The sequence below is a fragment of the Hyperolius riggenbachi genome, chromosome 10, assembly GCF_040937935.1.
Source record: "Hyperolius riggenbachi isolate aHypRig1 chromosome 10, aHypRig1.pri, whole genome shotgun sequence".
Taxonomy (NCBI): domain Eukaryota; kingdom Metazoa; phylum Chordata; class Amphibia; order Anura; family Hyperoliidae; genus Hyperolius; species Hyperolius riggenbachi.
In genome coordinates this window covers 1,179,928-1,201,592 of record NC_090655.1, presented here as the reverse complement: position 1 = coordinate 1,201,592, position 21,665 = coordinate 1,179,928, and the positions used below count along the sequence as shown (strand labels likewise).

At 46.4% G+C, this 21,665-nt stretch overlaps 1 protein-coding gene across 11 annotated transcripts in view; it reads left to right on the top strand.

Annotated features, from left to right (window-relative positions):
- Positions 1–21,665, top strand: part of LOC137534070 (prominin-1-A-like) — a 196,150-nt gene that overhangs the window by 136,980 nt on the left and 37,505 nt on the right. For all 11 annotated transcript variants that reach the window (XM_068255397.1, XM_068255400.1, XM_068255402.1 and 8 more), the window contains 7 exons: positions 971–1,164; positions 2,485–2,559; positions 8,686–8,749; positions 12,700–12,859; positions 14,146–14,298; positions 16,944–17,067; positions 19,245–19,321. In XM_068255397.1, coding sequence (XP_068111498.1) covers positions 971–1,164; positions 2,485–2,559; positions 8,686–8,749; positions 12,700–12,859; positions 14,146–14,298; positions 16,944–17,067; positions 19,245–19,321 — 847 coding nt within the window. The remainder of the gene's footprint in view (positions 1–970; positions 1,165–2,484; positions 2,560–8,685; positions 8,750–12,699; positions 12,860–14,145; positions 14,299–16,943; positions 17,068–19,244; positions 19,322–21,665) is intronic.

Here is a 21,665-nt window from a genome sequence, read left to right as displayed (position 1 = left end):
TTGTCCGTAAGTCCAAACACTGCGCCATCTTTGTTCCTCCTCTTTGTCGCCCTGTACCACTTCTACCTCCACTGTACCCCCCTCTGCCCCCCACTGTGCCACCTCCAACCCCCCCTTGCGCCCCCCCTGATCCCTGGGTGTACCGTGGCAAAATTTTATTTTCCCCGGTTTAAAAACATTTTTTCTTTGACTTTTTTTTTATTCATTTTCTCAAAACCTACAAGGTCTTTTTGAAAAAATATTTTTGACTTGTTCTCACAGAATCGTCTGTAAGCCGGGGACTTCCTGTACAGTTGCTGCATACACACTTTTATTGCTAACCGTTCTGCAGCACCAATGACCAATGTACCACACAGAAAGGGTGTTTCTCAAAATTAAGGGGGCCACACACCATACAATTTTTTAAATATCTGTTCAATTCAAAAATTGCAATCATTCTTTCTGATCGATTGTAACCGTTCAAGAATCTGACCAATGTACCACACACAGGTGTTCAATTCTTCCCCAATCATGAAAAAAATAATTAAACACTCTACCACACACCATTCAATTTTCATATAAATTGATCAGAAAAATCCAACACTCACGATCTTCTTTTATTCAATAAAAACGGGAAATTCGATCGGATTTCTCGAACAAAAACAAAAAAAAAAAGCTTTCGATTTTTCGGGACAACCAATCCTATTTATGGAATTGGTGTAAATTTGGATATTTTAATTGTATGGTGTGTGGCCACCTTTAGACTATAAAGGATACATGAAATATTACCAGGCCAGGCAGACCTCACCGATCCAACAGAGGGAGGGGCGTGTCTCTGCTTTATGTCCTGATCACTGCAGGAGACTGTTTAGCCCTTTCCCTTTATTAGAGCGGACTCTCACACGTTGATCAGCCTGCTGTAATGTGCATCCTGACTATAATAGTTAGAGGTGTTATAAGGAGTTATAATTGCTGCTATCTCTCTCCACAGTTCTGAACGGCACGGCGATCGCCCTGGTGTCCGTCAATAACACTTTCAACACCTTGCAAGATCTGCAGACGCAGCTGACACAGAATCTGTCCAGTGTGAAGACCAGCATTGATAATACTGTAACCGCTTGTGGCAGTCTGTGTAGCAGCGCCCCATCCACCAGTGGCCTCACCATGGATGCCAACTTCAACTCGGTAATGTCACTGCGCCAGGTGCCATGCCTTATATGGTCACCCTCAGAGAGACATACTTCCTCTAGAGTGCGGTTACACTGAGGGTTAGATCAGCAGTATAGGGGTATCTTCACTACATTTCAGTAAATCATGTGTGCGCAGAAGTACGCAAAGCACAAATGGCGCTACTCGCTTTTCACGCAACATGCACTTTGTATTATGTATGTTGTGTCATTTGCACAGCTTGCGCTGCAGAGCTAAGCCAGGGGTAGGGAAGCTATGGCTCGGGAGACAGATGACAGGCAGCCTATTGGGCCAAAGTGCCGGGATCTCGTCCTACAAAGTCAGTTGGCTAATTGTACAAGCTGTTAGTCGGTATTTCTCCTGTCTGGCTCTCGGGAAAATTGCTGATGTTGCTGAAATCCAAGAGAAGCTGAAGACATGTCTGACACTTCTGCTGCCCGGAGGACCAACCGTATACACATCACCATGGCAACAGGGACATGAGCCTTCTGCTGCGCATGCATACTGTTTTAGTTTGAAACCTATTGTATGGCTCTCACGGAAATACATTTCAAAATATGTGGCGTTTATGGCTCACTAATAAGACAAAAAGGTTCCTGAGCCCTGGTCTAAACTGTGGCCATTAAATAAAATGTTAATAAAGACAGATTCAGAGGGAGAAAAACAAACATGTACATCTAAAGGTATGCCGGGGATCGCCTCTTACTATTGTAATGCCGTCACTGCGCAGACGTGGGACAACAGCGTGTAACGATAGAGAGACACTCCACGCTGCTGTTCTACTGATTACCACACGGGTCTTTGTGAGCTGGAGCCATGTTTTCCGGTAAATTAACAAACTTCCACCGCACCTGTGAAAATATTTATGAATTGCCCAAAAAGTGTAGAATATAGAATGCGGTATTTTGCCAACCTGATTTTATTTAATCAAACAGCCCTTTATGAATTGGAGCCATTCTGTGACTATCGGCTGCAGAGATCTCTTTACTGGTGATCAGCAATTCTCCGAACGGTTAAATCTGTCATTGGCTCAGTATAAATTGCAGGATCAGCCTGTACCTGCTGGTTAATTATCAGGCTGCCAGTTAATGGACCTGCAGTTTCTGGCTCGGGGAGTGTCAGGTTCCTGGTTTGCTGGTTAGGAGAATTGTTTGCCCATCACCATTCGCTGCCAGTCCTCTAGAGACACAGGGAAGTGGAGAGACACTAATGGACTCTACAAGTGCTGAGAGTACGGAGTCCTTTACTCAAACCTCTCATAATACAATCCTAATTAACGTCACAGACACTAAAATGACTTTTTTTTTTACTTTTCAGATTCCGAATTTTTCCAGCCAGCTGCAATCAATAAACGATTTCCTGAACTCGGGGATTGGCAGCACCCTCCAGGATGTAAGTGGCAGGATTTTATATCTGTCTTTCCCCCCAGGGGTGATGTGAATGTCGGAGTTACTGCATCAGGTCAGGTGTAGATTAGGAGGGTTAGGGAATGGGGGAGAGGGAGGCTAGGTTTATGGGTTAGGTTTAGGCAATTGGAGTGAGGGTTAGGTGTAAGATACTCATCAGATTGGGGTTTTATGCTTTTATGGGGAACCTGAGGTGAGAGCGATAGGGAGGCTGCCATATGTATTTCCTTTTAAACAATACCAGTTGCCTGGCTGTCCTGCTGGTCTCTCTGGCTGCAGACGTGTCTAAATAACACACCTGGAACAAGCATGCAGCTAATACAGTCACACTTCATGCTTGTTCAGGGGCTATGGCTAAAGTACTAGTGCCAAACTCTCTTCTGCTCGGTTGCAGCGCCGTTTAAACCGGTCGTTATGCTGGGAATACGCTGAGTTTTTCCGGCAGATAGATAGCTCGATGGATAATTTTCCTGACAGGTCCGATCTGATTTTCTCATAGAAATGAAGGGAAATCGATCCCCCAAAAAAATCTGAAAATCGATCGGAAAAAAACATATTGTGTATTCCCAGCATTAGAGGCAGAGGATCAGCAGGACAGCCAGGCACCTGATATTGTTTAAATTGGAGCTGAACTCTTCCACAGGACAGAAGGAACATAGAGAAATACACCCTGTGTGTATTTAGAGTACACCACCCCTCATCTGTGACTAATCACAAGTTGTATTTTGGCATGGTAGATAAGCTACTTTTTAAAAGACAACTGAAGAGAAAGCTATATGAAGGCTGCCATGTTTATTTCCTTTTAAGCGATACCGGTTGCCTGGCAGATCTATTGGCTGCAGTAGTGTCTGAATCACACCAGAAACAAGCATGCAGCAAATCTTGTCAGATCTGACAAAGTCAGAAACACCTGATCTGCTGCATGCTTGTTCAGGGGCTATGGCTAATAGTATTAGAGGCAGAGGATCAGCAGGGCAGCCAGGCAACTGGTATTGCTGAAAAGGAAATAAACATGGCAGCCTCCATATACCTCTCACTTCAGTTGTCTAAAGCACAGAATGTTAACAATATTTCTGCGTCCATGAAAGCAGGAAGTAGACACACTGCAGATTTATTGCAGGATTTGTATCAGCTGTAACAAATATTTTTCTTTAAAATGTTACTATGCTGTTGCTTATCTTTTTAGAACAGAGAGGAAGTTCTGAGTTCAGGTCAACTTTAACAGGAAATAAATATGGCAGCCACATGACTGGCCTGAGATGTTATCTTGTGTAGCAGGACTTCTCCAGAGATGATCGGATAGAGAACGGCATCCTGCGTCCACCTGGCCACTCACACATCCAGTGATCAGTTACAAACTGTTATAATAATTATACTTACAAAAGGCACTGCTGTAGCTTAGGTTGCCTGAAATGATCATGTTGGCCACCTGTCCCCGGGGGTATACAGGGATCTCCTGACAGCACTGACACCTCATCAGTGGTGGGTGATACTGGCAAACTATCTGATTGCTTTTGGTATGAAGGTCAGTATGAGCCTTATGCAGGCGGATGGACACTGCTGAGGATATACATGTTTCTGCACCTAGTGTTTTTCTTTTTTAACTTTGCAAAAACTTACTTTATTTTTTCGGACTTTAACCATTTCAGCCCGCAGGGATTTTTTCACCTTATGCATCAGAGCAATTTTCACCTCCCATTCATTCGCCAATAACTTTATCACTAATTATCACAATTTATTGATCTATATCTTGTTTTTTTCCGCCACTAATTAGGCTTTCTTTGGGTGGTACATTTTGCTAAGAATTATTTTTTTATAAATGCATTTTAACAGGATTAATAAGAAAAAATTCATTACTTCTCAGTTTTCATCCATTATAGCTTTAAAATAATCCACGCTACTATAATTAAAACTGTGACGGTTCCGAGACCACAGAGCCCAGAGACACAGTGTATAGCGGCAGATTAAACAAAACCCGACTGGCGGGGCATTTATTGGTCACACTGTTCACACAAAAAGTTCACGATAATCCACAAGGGAGTGTCACAGATTCCCCCTACCAAGCAATCCCAATTCCGAGCTTCGCAGGCAAAGCAACATAAGTCCCAAAGTTCCAGTAACTCCACCAATAGAAGGTGTCCAAGAGGTGCACAACAGATCCCAACAGTCCCAATAGATGCAGTTCTCATCAGTCCCAATATCCAGTAGACATCCGACAAGTCTACACGACCAGATGCAGGTGAGATGCACCAGTCCACAGTCCAGGGCATCAGGACACCAAGTTCAGCACATCCTATCTGTGTCCTGGCCGCATGGGGAATTCTCCTGGCTCACAACAGATCCTGGGAGCTGTTCTCCCTTCCCCAGACACAATCCAACTCCTTTCCATGAGGTACAAACATGAAACCAGCTCTGCTCTCAGGTGCCTAGCTGTCTGCCTCCTGCTGAGAGCCAACCACTGAGCAGCCTAGATAGTGAATGACTTTATGCTGATAAGGTGTATCTCTGATGTCTCCAGAGCTTGGGGGGAAGGTGAGTTTTCTATGGGACAACAAATACAGTACTGTACATTAAGGCAGCCATACACTGGTCGATGTGCCATCAGATCGACCAGCTGACAGATCCCTATCTGATCGAATCTGATCAGAGAGGGATCGTATGGCTGCCTTTACTGCAAACAGATTGTGAATCGATTTCAGCCTGAAACCGATCACAATCTGTTCAGCTGCTCCTGCCGCCTGTCCCCCCTCCGTATACCTTACCTGATGCGGGCTCCCGGGCGTCTTCTCTGCATCTTCTCAGCGCTGCACCCGCTCCATCCCGGCGCTTCCTGTGTCACTCCGTGACCAGGAAGTTCAAATAGAGCGCCCTCTATTTGAACTTCCTGGGTCACTGCAGTGACCCAGGAAGCGCCGGGATGGAGCGGGTGCAGCGCTGAGAAGATGCAGACAAGACGCCCGGGAGCCCGCATCAGGTAATGTATTTTTCATCGGATCGGCCGCCGCTAGCGACGCGCACTTAACCGCGGGCGATCGAGGGTAATTTCCCGCACGGCGCGATCGACGGACCGATCCGATTTCGGGAGGAAATCGGATCGTCGGCGGCGTTTACCGCGGACGATTGGCAGCAGATTCGATCCCAGGATCGAATCTGCTGTCGAAACGGCCGGGAATCGGGCCAGTGTATGGCCACCTTTAGAGTCTGAAGTCCTAATCCAATCATCCATTGTCACAAAAACCTATGCATTTTGTTTGCTCGTTTGTCTCGGTTATTATACCATTTAAATTTTGTCCCTATCACAATGTACAGTGATGTGAAAAACTATTTGCCCCCTTCCTGATTTCTTATTCTTTTGCATGTTTGTCACACTTAAATGTTTCTGCTCATCAAAAACCGTTAGCTATTAGTCAAAGATAACATAATTGAACACAAAATGCAGTTTTAAATGATGGTTTTTATTATTTAGTGAGTAAAAGAAATCCAAATCTACATGGCCCTGTGTGAAAAAGTGATTGCCTCCCTTGTTAAATAATAACTTAACTGTGGTTTATCACACCTGAGTTCAATTTCTGTAGTCACCCCCAGGCCTGATTACTGCCACACCTGTTTCAATCAACAACTCACTTAAATAGGAGCTATCTGACACAGAGAAGTAGACCAAAAGCACCTCAAAAGCTAGACATCATGCCAAGATCCAAAGAAATTCAGGAACAAATGAGAACAAAAGTAATTGAGATCTATCAGTCTGGTAAAGGTTATAAAGCCATTTCTAAAGCTTTGGGACTCCAGCAAACCACAGTGAGAGCCATTATCCACAAATGGCAAACACATGGAACAGTGATGAACCTTCCCAGGAGTGGCCGGCCGACCAAAATTACCCCAAGAGCGCAGAGAAAACTCATCCGAGAGGCCACAAAAGACCCCAGGACAACATCTAAAGAACTGCAGGCCTCACTTGCCTCAATTAAGGTCAGTGTTCACGGCTCCACCATAAGAAAGAGACTGGGCAAAAACGGCCTGCATGGCAGATATCCAAGGCGCAAACCACTTTTAAGCAAAAAGAACATTAAGGCTTGTCTCAATTTTGCTAAAAAACATCTCAATGATTGCCAAGACTTTTGGGAAAATACCTTGTGGACCGACGAGACAAAAGTTGAACTTTTTGGAAGGTGCGTGTCCCGTTACATCTGGCGTAGAACACAGCATTTCAGCAAAAGAACATCATACCAACAGTAAAATATGGTGGTGTTAGTGTGATGGTCTGGGGTTGTTTTGCTGCTTCAGGACCTGGAAGGCTTGCAGTGATAGATGGAACCATGAATTCTACTGTCTACCAAAAAATCCTGAAGGAGAATGTCCGGCCATCTGTTCGTCAACTCAAGCTGAAGCGATCTTGGGTGCTGCAGCAGGACAATGACCCAAAACACACCAGCAAATCCACCTCTGAATGGCTGAAGAAAAACAAAATGAAGACTTTGGAGAGGCCTAGTCAAAGCCCTGACCTGGATCCTATTGAGATGTTGTGGCATGACCTTAAAAAGGCAGTTCATGCTAGAAAACTCTCAAATAAAGCTGAATTACAACAATTCTGCAATGATGAGTGGGCCAAAATTCCTCCAGAGCGCTGTAAAAGACTCATTGCAAGTTATCGCAAACGCTTGATTGCAGTTATTGCTGCTAAGGGTGGCCCAACCAGTTATTAGGTTCAGGGGGCAAATTCTTTTTCACACAGGGCCATGTAGGTTTTGAGTTTTTTTTTCTAACTAAATAATAAAAACCATCATTTAAAACTGCATTTTGTGTTCAATTATGTTATCTTTGACTAATAGCTAACGGTTTTTGATGAGCAGAAACATTTAAGTGTGACAAACATGCAAAAGAATAAGAAATCAGGAAGGGGGCAAATAGTTTTTCACATCACTGTATGACGCCAATATTTTATTTGGAAATAAAGGTGCATTGTTTCCGTTTTGCATCCATCACTATTTACAAGCTTATAATTTAAAAAATGCTTGTAGTATACCCCTTCAAATGCATATTTAAAAAGTTCAGATCCTTAGGTAACTATTTTTTATTTATTTTTTATTGTAATTTTTTTTCCATTAAAAATTTTATTTGGGTAATACTTTGGTGTGGGATATAAACAGTTAATTTGTAATGTTATTATATGGGTAAATTGTAATGTAAAAATATGTAGATGTAGTTTTACTATTTGGCCACAAGATGGCCACCTTGAGTTTTGTATTTTTTCTCCTTGTGCTTCTCGCTAACCGGAAGCACAAAGGGGGTGCAGAAAATTTTATTGGCAGAAAGACTGAAGCCTCTAGTAAGAGCGCTTCGATTTTTCTGCTGGGGACACGGATCGGTGATCGGGAACCCCCGGGGGCGCGATCGTGCCGAAGCACCGCAGCAGAGCAGCCGCCTGGACGTGAACATCTCGTCTGGGCGGCTGAAATGGTTAAGACGCTCCTGACCATAAGACACACCTAGGAGTAGAGGAAAAAAACAGGGAACAATATATACATATATATACATATATATATATATATATATATATATATATATATATATATATATATATATATATATATATATATATATATACTAAAACTGGTGCATCCATGGTGAAGGGGCACCTTGTGGACTATGCCCCCTTTGTACCTCTTCTGTCTCCCTGTGTCCTCCTCTGTCCCCATTGTGTCCTCCTGTGTCCCCATGTGTCCTCCTCCGCATGGGCACAGTACAGGGAGTCCCCGACATTGCGGCGGGTTGGAAGTTGGTATTGGCAGCCGTTCACAGGTCAGGAACTCCCTGCATTTGGACTATAAGACGCAGTGACTTTTTTTTACCCACTTTTGGGTCTTATAGTCCAAAAAATACAGTATTTAATTATGCACAAAAAATAATTTACCCAAAAAATAATGTAAAACCGTGTTCAGCTAAATGCATGTAATACACATATAATATGCACTATGGCTGGTGCGGTACTGTCATCCCGTGTGTGTACATACCAGGACATGTGACAAGCATGTGACTGACTGTGGATTGTGTGTACATACCAGGACATGTGACAAGCATGTGACCGATTGTGGTTTGTGTTTCTTCTACACAGGCGCGACAGACCTTGAACGACATTCCGCAGACCGTGACCAATCAGACCAAGAGCACCGTGCAAAGTAAGTGACTCCTCCCTCATTTCACGGCCCATGCGGTGTAATCATAACTTCTACCCCCGTGCAGCCGGTAACCGGACAGGGAGTCCGTGTCACCGTGCAGCCGGTAACCGGCCAGTGAGCCAGTCTCACCGTGCAGCCGGTAACCGGACAGGGAGTCAGTGTCACCGTGCAGCCGGTACCCAGCCAGTGAGTCAGTGTCACCGTTCAGCCGGTAACCGGCCAGTGAGTCAGTGTCACCGTGCAGCCGGTAACCGGCCAGTGAGTCATTGTCACCGTGCAGCCGGTAACCGGCCAGTGAGTCGGTGTAACCGTGCAGCCGGTAACCGGCCAGTGAGCCAGTCTCACCGTGCAGCCGGTAACCGGCCAGTGAGCCAGTCTCACCGTGCAGCCGGTAACCGGACAGGGAGTCAGTGTCACCGTGCAGCCGGTACCCGGCCAGTGAGTCAGTGTCACCGTTCAGCCGGTAACCGGCCAGTGAGTCAGTGTCACCGTGCAGCCGGTAACCGGCCAGTGAGTCAGTGTCACTGTGCAGCCGGTAACCGGCCAGTGAGTCGGTGTCACCGTGCAGCCGGTAACCGGCCAGTGAGTCAGTGTCACCGTGCAGCCGGTAACCGGCCAGTGAGTCAGTGTCACCGTGCAGCCGGTAACCGGCCAGTGAGTCAGTGTCACCGTGCAGCCGGTAACCGGCCAGTGAGTCAGTGTCACCGTGCAGCCGGTAACCGGCCAGTGAGTCAGTGTCACCGTGCAGCCGGTAACCGGCCAGTGAGTCAGTGTCACCGTGCAGCCGGTAACCGGCCAGTGAGTCAGTGTCACCGTGCAGCCGGCAACCGGCCAGTGAGTCAGTGTCACCTGGTGTGAGTGAGGCATTATACACTGCTCAAAACAAACACACAAATACGAAATCCTAGATCTGAATGAATAAAATATTCTTATTCATTAATTTGTTCTTATGACAATCGCACAACGGAGCAATCGCACAACGGAGCAATCGCACAACAGAGGTTTCACACAACAGAGCATTCGCACAACAGAGCAATTGCACAACGGAGCAATCGCACAACAGAGCAATCGCACAACAGAGCAATCGCACAATGGAGCATTCTCACAACAGAGCAATCGCACAACAGAGCAATCGCACATCAGAACAATCGCACAACAGAGCAATTGCACATCAGAACAATCGCACAACAGAGGTTTCACACAACAGAGCAATTGCACAACGGAGCAATCGCACAACGGAGCAATCGCACAACAGAGCAATCGCACAACAGAGCAATCGCACAATGGAGCATTCTCACAACAGAGCAATCGCACATCAGAACAATCGCACAACAGAGCAATTGCACATCAGAACAATCGCACAACAGAGCAATTGCACATCAGAACAATCGCACAACAGAGCAATTGCATATCAGAACAATCGTACAACGGAGCAATCACACAACGGAGCAATCACACAACGGAGCAATCACACAACGGAGCAATCACACAACGGAGCATTCTCACAACAGAGCAATCGCACAACAGAGCAATCGCACAACAGAGCAATCCCACAACGGAGCAATCGCACAACAGAGCAATCCCACAACAGAGGAATCGCACAACAGAGCAATCTCACAACAGAGCAATCGCACAACAGAGCAATTGCATATCAGAACAATCGTACAACGGAGCAATCACACAACGGAGCAATTGCACAACAGAGCTATCGCACAACAGAGCAATTTCACAACGTAGCAATCCCACAACAGAGCAATCCCACCACAGAGCGATCGCACAACAGAGTAATCACACAACGGAGCAATCCCACAACAGAGCAATCCCACAACAGAGCAATCTCACAATAGGGCAATCTCACAATAGGGCAATCACACAATAGGGCAATCACACAATAGGGCAATCACACAATAGGGCAATCACCGGCCAGTGAGTCAGTGTCACCGTGCAGCCGGTAACCGGCCAGTGAGTCATTGTCACCGTGCAGCCGGTAACCGGCCAGTGAGTCGGTGTAACCGTGCAGCCGGTAACCGGCCAGTGAGCCAGTCTCACCGTGCAGCCGGTAACCGGCCAGTGAGCCAGTCTCACCGTGCAGCCGGCAGTGAGTCGGTGTAACCGTGCAGCCGGTAACCGGCCTGTGAGTCAGTGTCACTGTGCAGCCGGTAACCGGCCAGTGAGTCAGTGTCACCGTGCAGCCGGTAACCGGCCAGTGAGTCAGTGTCACCGTGCAGCCGGTAACCGGCCAGTGAGTCAGTGTCACCGTGCAGCCGGTAACCGGCCAGTGAGTCAGTGTCACCGTGCAGCCGGTAACCGGCCAGTGAGTCAGTGTCACCGTGCAGCCGGTAACCGGCCAGTGAGTCAGTGTCACCGTGCAGCCGGTAACCGGCCAGTGAGTCAGTGTCACCGTGCAGCCGGTAACCGGCCAGTGAGTCAGTGTCACCGTGCAGCCGGCAACCGGCCAGTGAGTCAGTGTCACCTGGTGTGAGTGAGGCATTATACACTGCTCAAAACAAACACACAAATACGAAATCCTAGATCTGAATGAATAAAATATTCTTATTCATTAATTTGTTCTTATGACAATCGCACAACGGAGCAATCGCACAACGGAGCAATCGCACAACAGAGGTTTCACACAACAGAGCATTCGCACAACAGAGCAATTGCACAACGGAGCAATCGCACAACAGAGCAATCGCACAACAGAGCAATCGCACAATGGAGCATTCTCACAACAGAGCAATCGCACAACAGAGCAATCGCACATCAGAACAATCGCACAACAGAGCAATTGCACATCAGAACAATCGCACAACAGAGGTTTCACACAACAGAGCAATTGCACAACGGAGCAATCGCACAACGGAGCAATCGCACAACAGAGCAATCGCACAACAGAGCAATCGCACAATGGAGCATTCTCACAACAGAGCAATCGCACATCAGAACAATCGCACAACAGAGCAATTGCACATCAGAACAATCGCACAACAGAGCAATTGCACATCAGAACAATCGCACAACAGAGCAATTGCATATCAGAACAATCGTACAACGGAGCAATCACACAACGGAGCAATCACACAACGGAGCAATCACACAACGGAGCAATCACACAACGGAGCATTCTCACAACAGAGCAATCGCACAACAGAGCAATCGCACAACAGAGCAATCCCACAACGGAGCAATCGCACAACAGAGCAATCCCACAACAGAGGAATCGCACAACAGAGCAATCTCACAACAGAGCAATCGCACAACAGAGCAATTGCATATCAGAACAATCGTACAACGGAGCAATCACACAACGGAGCAATTGCACAACAGAGCTATCGCACAACAGAGCAATTTCACAACGTAGCAATCCCACAACAGAGCAATCCCACCACAGAGCGATCGCACAACAGAGTAATCACACAACGGAGCAATCCCACAACAGAGCAATCCCACAACAGAGCAATCTCACAATAGGGCAATCTCACAATAGGGCAATCACACAATAGGGCAATCACACAATAGGGCAATCACACAATAGGGCAATCACACAATAGGGCAATCACACAATAGGGCAATCACACAATAGGGCAATCACACAACAGAGTGATCGCACAACAGAGTGATCGCACAACAGAGTGATCGCACAACAGGGCAATCACACAACAGGGCAATCACACAATAGGGCAATCACACAACAGAGCGATCGCACAACGGAGCAATCCCACAACAGAGCAATCGCACAAAGGAGCAATCGCACAATGGAGCAACCCCACAACAGAGCAATCCCACAACAGGGCGTTGTTGTGCGCTCTGCTATTTGTAGGGGAAACTGACCCCAATTCCTGGACAGCCAGAGATCTGAGGCCACAAACACACTCCAGAGATCTCGGCTGAAATGTTCCTCTTATTTCATGTAATGAGGCCGAAAGTCATTTTTATTTTTGTATTTTTAGGTGTTCAGAATGACCTGGGAAGCATCCGGCAGAAAATCTCCAACATCCGCAGCAACATCCCCATCGTGGACACACTAAACAACGTCACCTCGTACGTCAACCAAGCCTCCAGCTACAGCGCCCAGTACCAGCCTGATGTGGTGAAGTACGAGTACTACAGGTGAGGGGGCGCTGTCTGCTCGTACCGACATCACTGGCACCCTGACATCACTGGTACCCTGACATTATTGGTACCCCGACATCGCTGTCACCCCGACATCGCTGTCACCCCGACATCACTATCACCCCGATATCGCTGTCACCCCGACATCGCTGTCACCCCGACATCACTATCACCCCGACATCGCTATCACCCCGACATCGCTGTCACCCCGACATCACTATCACCCCGACATCGCTGTCACCCCGACATCGCTGTCACCCCGATATCGCTGTCACCCCGACATCGCTGTCACCCCGACATCACTATCACCCCGACATCACTATCACCCCGACATCGCTGTCACCCCGACATCACTATCACCCCGACATCGCTGTCACCCCGACATCACTATCACCCCGACATCGCTGTCACCCCGACATCACTATCACCCCGACATCACTATCACCCCGACATCGCTGTCACCCCGACATCACTATCACCCCGACATCGCTGTCACCCCGACATCGCTGTCACCCCGACATCGCTGTCACCCCGACATCACTATCACCCCGACATCACTATCACCCCGATATCGCTGTCACCCCGATATCGCTGTCACCCCGACATCGCTGTCACCCCGACATCACTATCACCCCGACATTGCTGTCACCCCGACATCACTATCACCCCGATATCGCTGTCACCCCGACATCGCTGTCACCCCGACATCGCTGTCACCCCGACATCACTATCACCCCGACATCGCTGTCACCCCGACATCACTATCACCCCGACATCGCTGTCACCCCGACATCACTATCACCCCGACATCACTATCACCCCGACATCGCTGTCACCCCGACATCACTATCACCCCGACATCGCTATCACCCCGACATCGCTGTCACCCCGACATCGCTATCACCCCGACATCACTATCACCCCGACATCACTATCACCCCGACATCGCTGTCACCCCGACATCACTATCACCCTGACATCGCTGTCACCCCGACATCGCTGTCACCCCGACATCACTATCACCCCGACATCGCTGTCACCCCGACATCGCTGTCACCCCGACATCACTATCACCCCGACATCGCTGTCACCCCGACATCGCTGTCACCCCGACATCGCTGTCACCCCGACATCGCTGTCACCCCGACATTGCTGATCATTAGAGTTGACAGATTATTAGCAGGTGTCAGGTAATTATTATTATTGATTTATAAAGCCCAGCATATTCTGTGGCGCTGTTGTTGGGGGTGTCCAGCTGTTGATTGCCGCTGTCATTGTTCCAGGTGGATAGTCGGGATCTGCCTGTGCTGCGTCATTCTGCTGATCGTCGTGTGTAATCTGTTCGGTCTGCTGCTCGGGCCGTGTGGCCACAGAGGGGACGTGGATCCCACAGATCGCGGCTGCGCCTCTAACTCCGGCGGAGACTTCTTCATGGCGTAAGTAAAACAGCTGCAACGTACTCACTGCAATGCATTTATAAAGAACCTGAAGTGACAGGGATATGGAGGCTGCCATATGTATTTCCTGTTAAAGTGGACCTGAACTCTTGCACAGGACAGAAGCAAAACATAAGAGAAATGCACCCTGTATATATTTAGAGAGTTTAGCCTGTCTAATCTCATCTGTGTCTAATCACAGCTATAATTTGATCTCTCAGCTGTCAGCTATGGCAGAGCAGCTAATTGGTAAACACAGGATGATAACCCTATGTCTGTTTCCATGAAAGCAGGAAGTAGACACACTGCAGATTTATTGCAGGATTTGTATCAGCTGTAACAAAGAAATGTTTTTTCTTTATAGATTATGTTGTTGCTTTTCTTTTTAGAGCAGATGGGACAATCTGAGTTCAGGTCCACTTTAAAGTGGATCTGAGATAAACTTTTACTCATTGCAGAATTGTGTTCCTTTCCTATTGTTTATAGGGCATTCCTCAAACCAAATACTACTTTGGTTTTGGTTTAATACTCTAATTCCCTATAAACTAAACAAGCCTCGCCCACAGCTCCTTTTGTGCCTTGGCACTGTAGCAAGGGCTTATGGGAGCTCAGTCTGGGCAGGAGGAGGAGGAGGTTACTAGCCATTGATTTCAGAGGCAGAGGGGACTGAATTTACACACAGGCAAGCTGATAGCATCTCCAGCCCTCAGCCTGTGACAATGTGACAAACAGAACATGGCTGCTGTCATTGTATCACAGGAATAAATCATCATATACTGTTGAAGCTGTTTGCAGCTAGATTTGCTGTGGAAACTACCTAAACTTTAAATAAGATATATAGATAAGTTACTTGTTCTAGTTATTTAAAGCTGATCCAAGATGAAAAACTAACCATCTAAATCACAGAAATGATAGCACAAAACGTCCGCCGTGGCGGGTTCAGCCAATTCCCAATCAGGTTTCTCCAGAGATGGGGTGGAGGAGTCGCTGTGCTGATCGCTGTCAGAGCCGGTCACTCGCAGACTGATTGTCAGACTTTATTTGGAGTGTTTTATGAATATATGGGGCCCGGAAACGAGTCGCTCGGCAGCTGCTGAGTTTGCGGCTCCGTCACAAGCGGCATACAATGTGCAATTAGCTCTGAAAAGTCACGTCACATTCACATAGGAGTAACCAATCGATGGTCAGATTGGATGGCTATTGCTCCGTGTATGGCTAACGTGCCTGGGAAAGCCTCCCGAGTAACAGTTAAGGCATCCAATTACATTTACGGTATGTTTGCTAAAGAATGTTTCTCCTCTGTATGGGCTGGTGCACACCGAGCGGCTTTTCCTGCGTTTCTGCAGCCGCTTGCGGCTGCGGATCCGCTTGGTCAATGTATCTCAATGGGCTGGTGCACACCAGAGCAGGAGGAGTTTTGCAGAAACGCATACTCCCGAGGTGAGGCATTTTTTGGATTGCGGAGGCGTTTCTGCCTCAATGTTAAGTATAGGAAAAACGCAAACCGCTCTGAAAAACGCCAGTTCAGAGCGGCTTTCCAGGCGTTTTTGTTACAGAAGCTGTTCAGTAACCGCTTTACTGTAACAATATATGAAATCTACTACACCAAAACCGCTACACAAAACCGCAAAACGCTAGCTGAAATGCTACAGAAAAAGAAGAAAAAGGGTTTCAAAATCTGCTAGCATTTTGCGGATCTGCTAGCGGTTTTTGGTGTGCACCAGGCCTGAGTCAGTGTATATAAGCTGTGTTTTTCAGTTTTTGTTAGGAACAAAGTCCGATGAAGGCTTTTTATAAGCCGAAACTGAAAGCTCGCTGTTTACTCATCTCTAAGTTTGCCAATAAATGGTATCATCCTGATTTAAAACTCCTTGCTAAGGCTAACATAAAGACTATAAAGACAAAAAGAGTGTTTATAATTCTTCAGTTTCCGAGAATCTGAGGAAAGAAATGTTACAGCTGCGTAGCATCCGTTCAATCTCAGATCCACAGGTTCTAATAATCTAGTCATACCCAGAGTCCACTTGGAAACTTTTGGTCCCAGAGCCTTCTGTCATGCTGCTCCTACATTACGGAACTCCTTACCTCAACAGATCAGGACAGCTCCATCTGTGGACGTGTTTAAATCCAGACTGAAAACCCACCTGTTCAGTCTGGCATTTGCAGAAATATAACTTTTGTTGTGTGAATACTTCATCCTACTAATTACTGAATCTGAGAGAGCCTAAGCGCTTTGAGTCCTATGGGAGAAAAGCGCTATAGAAATGTTATTGTATTGTATAAGTAAGGCGGACAGACAGCGGGGTCACTTACTGCAGAATCCATTGTAAAGGGGACCGGGGGGGGGGGGGGGGTGATTATTAGTTCCGGTGTCCACTAGTAGGTGTGCGTCTTGCAGGATGCATGCTGGGACTTGTAGTGATGCGAGCGCGCATCCAGATCACTCACTGGGCCATTGGTTTGGATTTATTTGTCTGATTACTCATGTTTTACCCTCCTGCTCCTCCTTTCCTCACAATACAGCAGATTATCATAGAGCTGACTGTAATGGTCTGTATGAGGACTGAAGCTGAGGAGCAGATCCTATGAGCAGCGTCGTCTGTCCATCTCCCTGTTATTGAGCAGTACCCTCTCTCTCCACACAGGGGCGCTGGATTCAGCTTCATCTTCGCCTGGCTGCTGATGCTGGTCACCGCCGTCCTGTTTGCTGTTGGAGGAAACGTGTACACATCTCTCTGCAAGCCTTGGAACAGCCAGGAGCTCTACCAGGTAAGTGATATACCGCCCCCTATCTGCAGGCTCATGCATTGCTGGACAATGTAACAGTGGCTGCTGCACTGGCACTTACAATACTGCAGATATAGAGCAAGTCCTGACTATAGGAAATGTCTGCAGCACGCGTGTGTGTGTGTGTGTGTGTGTGTGTGTGTAGTGTGTGTGTGTGTGTAGTGTGTGTGTGTGTACAGTGTGTGTGTGTGTGTGTGTGTGTGTGTGTGCGTGCGTGCGTAGCCACGGAGGGTGGTAGTCAGTCCCGAAACCGGTCATTTCATCGCGCGCTCTTCCCTGTGCCGCCACAGACATAATCTTATTACGCCTATTGCCGCTAGCAGTGTAATGATATGGCTTATATGTCTGAGTATTACACAAACGTAAAGAGCAGAGCAGAATAGCGCCTCCATAGGCCGTGGAGTCTTTCAAGTGCCTGGAAGGGTTTATCGGTTTTCTTTAATTTTGTACAATGAGTTCTCCAAGCTGCTGAAAGTAGTTTTATCTCTGACTGCAGGCGATAATGTTACAGGAGGCAGTTTCTGTGTGCAGAGGCCCAATGACAGGAGGAGGAGGATATACGAGAACAGAGGCGCCAACAGGATAAAAACACTGTTTAAAAACTTTAAAATTGCTTAGGAGGCAGTGGTGGACTTACCCCCTACAAGCAGGCACAACGACTGTGTATTCAAAACAGGTTAAATTTATTGGTACACTCCAGGGTTAGCTTGCAACGCGTTTCGCAGGTCAAGCCCGCTTCATCAGGCAAATACAGGAAGGAGTACACAGCAGTATGTCCGGGTAGAACCTGGCGCCTCAGGCCAGGCGCCTCAGGCGCCAGGTTCTACCCGGACATACTGCTGTGTACTCCTTCCTGTATTTGCCTGATGAAGCGGGCTTGACCTGCGAAACGCGTTGCAAGCTAACCCTGGAGTGTACCAATAAATTTACCTTTATTTGAATACACAGTTTATTGTGCCTGCTTGTAGGGGGTAAGTCCACCACTGCCTCCTAAGCAATTTTAAAGTTTTTAAACAGTGTTTTTATCCTGTTGGCGCCTCTGTTCTCGTATATCATACGTCTAACATCCACCCTTGGTGGAGGGGGATACCCCATCTTCTTCATACCTACAGAGAGCGACTTCTTAATCCTGAGTGGGGACAGGCTAATCTCCTCACCTGCCTATACAGTGGTTGCCTGGAGGTAACCCTGGTTTGTGAGTATTTCATTTATACTCGTTTCAATTACCCCTTTTGCCTGAACATACTACACCATATTGGGCTCTCGGTTCTTCTTTCTTTCTCAGGAGGAGGAGGAGGCCGTGCAGCCACATGGGGCCCAGGGCTATGGAGGCACCAACAACCTCCTCCTGTTCTGCAACACACAAGCCCCCTCCTCTTTTGTGGGCATTTGTTATGGGTGGCGGTTCCTATGGTGACTGCACTTGTTATATAGCAGACAGGACCGCAGACTATGGGGTCACCACAGGGGGAGGAGAAGCAGGTGTGAGGGTGTGTGTGTGTGTGTGTGTGGGGGGGGGGGGGGGCAGTGATGTGTAGTTATACCCCAGTCTGTGTGCAAGTTAAGCCAATAAAAACGTCTACAATAAGGAAAAAAGCCATGCAGTGCTCCTGGATTAAACCAGATATTACATTATTATGCAAGATGGTTGTTATCAGTACTAGCTGCAGTGACCAGGCTCAGGGTAAAGAGCTGTGATTTTCACACAGACGACATGACATGACATGATTTTGAATGAAAGGCAGATAGGAGGACTGTATAGTCTATAAGAAGTTTGGAGGATGTTCTTTAATTCAGTATTCTGTTAGAGGGTAATTTCACTTGAAGTATGGCACAGCGATCCGAGCTCTTTCCCGGCAATGTCGGACTGGGAACTGGAAAAGCTGAGGAAGTCTACCTGCTGGCCAAGCAGCAGTAATAAGTGTTGCTGCTCACAGGGAAGACTTGTTGCAGGTTTGTAGGGAGTGATAACACAGGGGTGTGTGCGTGGAGGAAGGGTGTGTGTGTGTGTGTAAGGGAGGGGCTTGTGTGTGTGCATAGAGGGGGAGGGGCTTGTAGTATGTATGTGTGTGTGGGTGGGGGGTAAGAAGTAAAGGGGAAGTCTCTTGTACTGATATTCAAATCAGTAATCAGCTGTTGTGTTTTCTTTCATTTAACAGATTGTGGATAATAACGTGAATCTGAGCAGGGTGCTAAATCTCGGGAACATCGACATTAGCCTGAACACCATCTATAGGTAGGCACCACCCCATCCCACCAAACGTGGCACCATCCACAGGTAGACACCTCCCCCATCCCACCAAACGTGGCACCTCTCTTAGGTAGGTACCTCCCCATCCCACCAAACGTGGGACCATCTATAGATAAGCACCTCCCCATCCCACCAAACGTGGCACCTCACTATAGGTAGGTACCTCCCCATTCCACCAAACATGGCACCATCTGTAGGTAGGTACCTCCCCATCCCACCAAACGTGGCACCATCCACATCCTGACAAACATGGCACCATCTATAGGTAGGTACCTCCCCATCCCACCAAACGTGGCACCATCTATAGATAAGCACCTCCCCATCCCACCAAACATGGCACCATTTATAGGTAAGCACCTCCCCATCCCACCAAACGTGGCACCTTTTATAGGTAGGTACCTCCCCATCCCACCAAACGCGGCACCATCTATAGATAAGTACCTCCCCATTCCACCAAACGTGGCACCATTTATAGGTAAGCACCTCCCCATCCTACCAAACGTGGCACCTCTCTACTGGTAGGCACCTCCCCATCGCACCATCTATAGGTAGACACCTTCCCATCCCAGCAAACGTGGCATCGCTGATCATCCTTGCCACAATGCAATTCATAGATACAGTGGGCCATATGCACTCTTTTTTTCCTGAGTTTGCTCCTAGGAGATCATTTTTCAATCTTTGTAAAATAGCACTGCAGTCCTGGGGGCGGGGTTTTGTAGGAGATCGCACACGCCGATGCGCACGCTGCTCCGCTTGAATGACAGAACTCCACTCTGCCATCAGCCTGACAGCGGTGATCGCCAATTGGACACTGTTAGACGGTGAAACCGCCATCTAATTACCCTGTACTAGTGATGCTCAAATACCCCTTTTTAAAATTCGAGTTTGGTCGAATTCGAATAGTAAATTATTCGAGGTCAGTCGAATATTCGAGTCGAATAATTTTTACTATTCGATTCGACCTCGGACTTCGAGCTCACTATTCGAGCTCATTATTCGAGCTCATTATTCGAGCTCATTATTCGAGCTGACTATTCGAATTGGCCTTAAATAGCTTCCAACACTTGTTTTGAGGGTGAATGATGCAAGAAACATCTTTTTTTCCAAGTAACAACAGCAAGTGATTAGGTGGGGATGTTCCTTTAAAAAAAAAAAGGTGAAAAGAGAAGTTGTGTCCAGAATTTTGTTCAGTACTGTATATACTTCTTCTTCTTCTTCTTTATCTTCTATATCTTCTTCTTCTTCTTCTTCTATATTTTCTTCTTCTTCTTATTATTATTTATCTTCTTCTTCTTCTATATCTTCTTCTTCTATATCTTCTTCTTCTTCTATATTGTCTTCTTCTTCTTCATCATCATCTTCTTCATCTTCATCTTCTTCTTCTTCATCTTCTTCTTCTTCATCTTCTTCTTCATCTTCTTCTTCATCTTCTTCTTCATCTTCTTCTTCATCTTCTTCATCTTCTTCTTCATCTTCTTCTCCTTCTCCTTCTTCTTCTTCTTCTTCTTCATCTTCTTCTCCTTCTTCTTCTTCTTCTTCTTCTTCATCTTCTTCTTCTTCTTCTTCTTCTTCTTCATTTTCTTCTTCTTCATCATCTTCTTCTTCTTCTTCTTCTTCATTTTCTTCTTCTTCATCTTCTTCATTTTCTTCTTCTTCATCTTCTTCATCTTCTTCTTCTTCTTCATTTTCTTCTTCTTCATCTTCTTCATTTTCTTCTTCTTCATCTTCTTCATCTTCTTCTTCTTCTTCTTCTTCTTCATTTTCTTCTTCTTCATCTTCATCTTCTTCTTCTTCTTCTTCTTCTTCTTCATCTTCTTCTTCATCTTCTTCTTCTTCATCTTCTTCTCCTTCTCCTTCTTCTTCTTCTTCTTCATCTTCTTCTTCTTCTTCTTCTTCATTTTCTTCTTCTTCTTCATCTTCTTCTTCTTCTTCTTCATTTTCTTCTTCTTCATCTTCTTCTTCTTCATCTTCTTCTTCTTCTTCATCTTCTTCATCTTCTTCTTCTTCTTCATTTTCTTCTTCTTCATCTTCTTCTTCATCTTCTTCTTCTTCATCTTCTTCTCCTTCTCCTTCTTCTTCTTCTTCTTCATCTTCTCCTTCTCCTTCTTCTTCTTCTTCTTCATCTTCTTCTTCTTCTTCTTCTTCTTCTTCTTCATTTTCTTCTTCTTCATCTTCTTCATCTTCTTCTTCTTCTTCATTTTCTTCTTCTTCATCTTCTTCATTTTCTTCTTCTTCATCTTCTTCATCTTCTTCTTCTTCTTCTTCATTTTCTTCTTCTTCATCTTCTTCTTCATCTTCTTCTTCTTCTTCTTCTTCATCTTCTTCATCT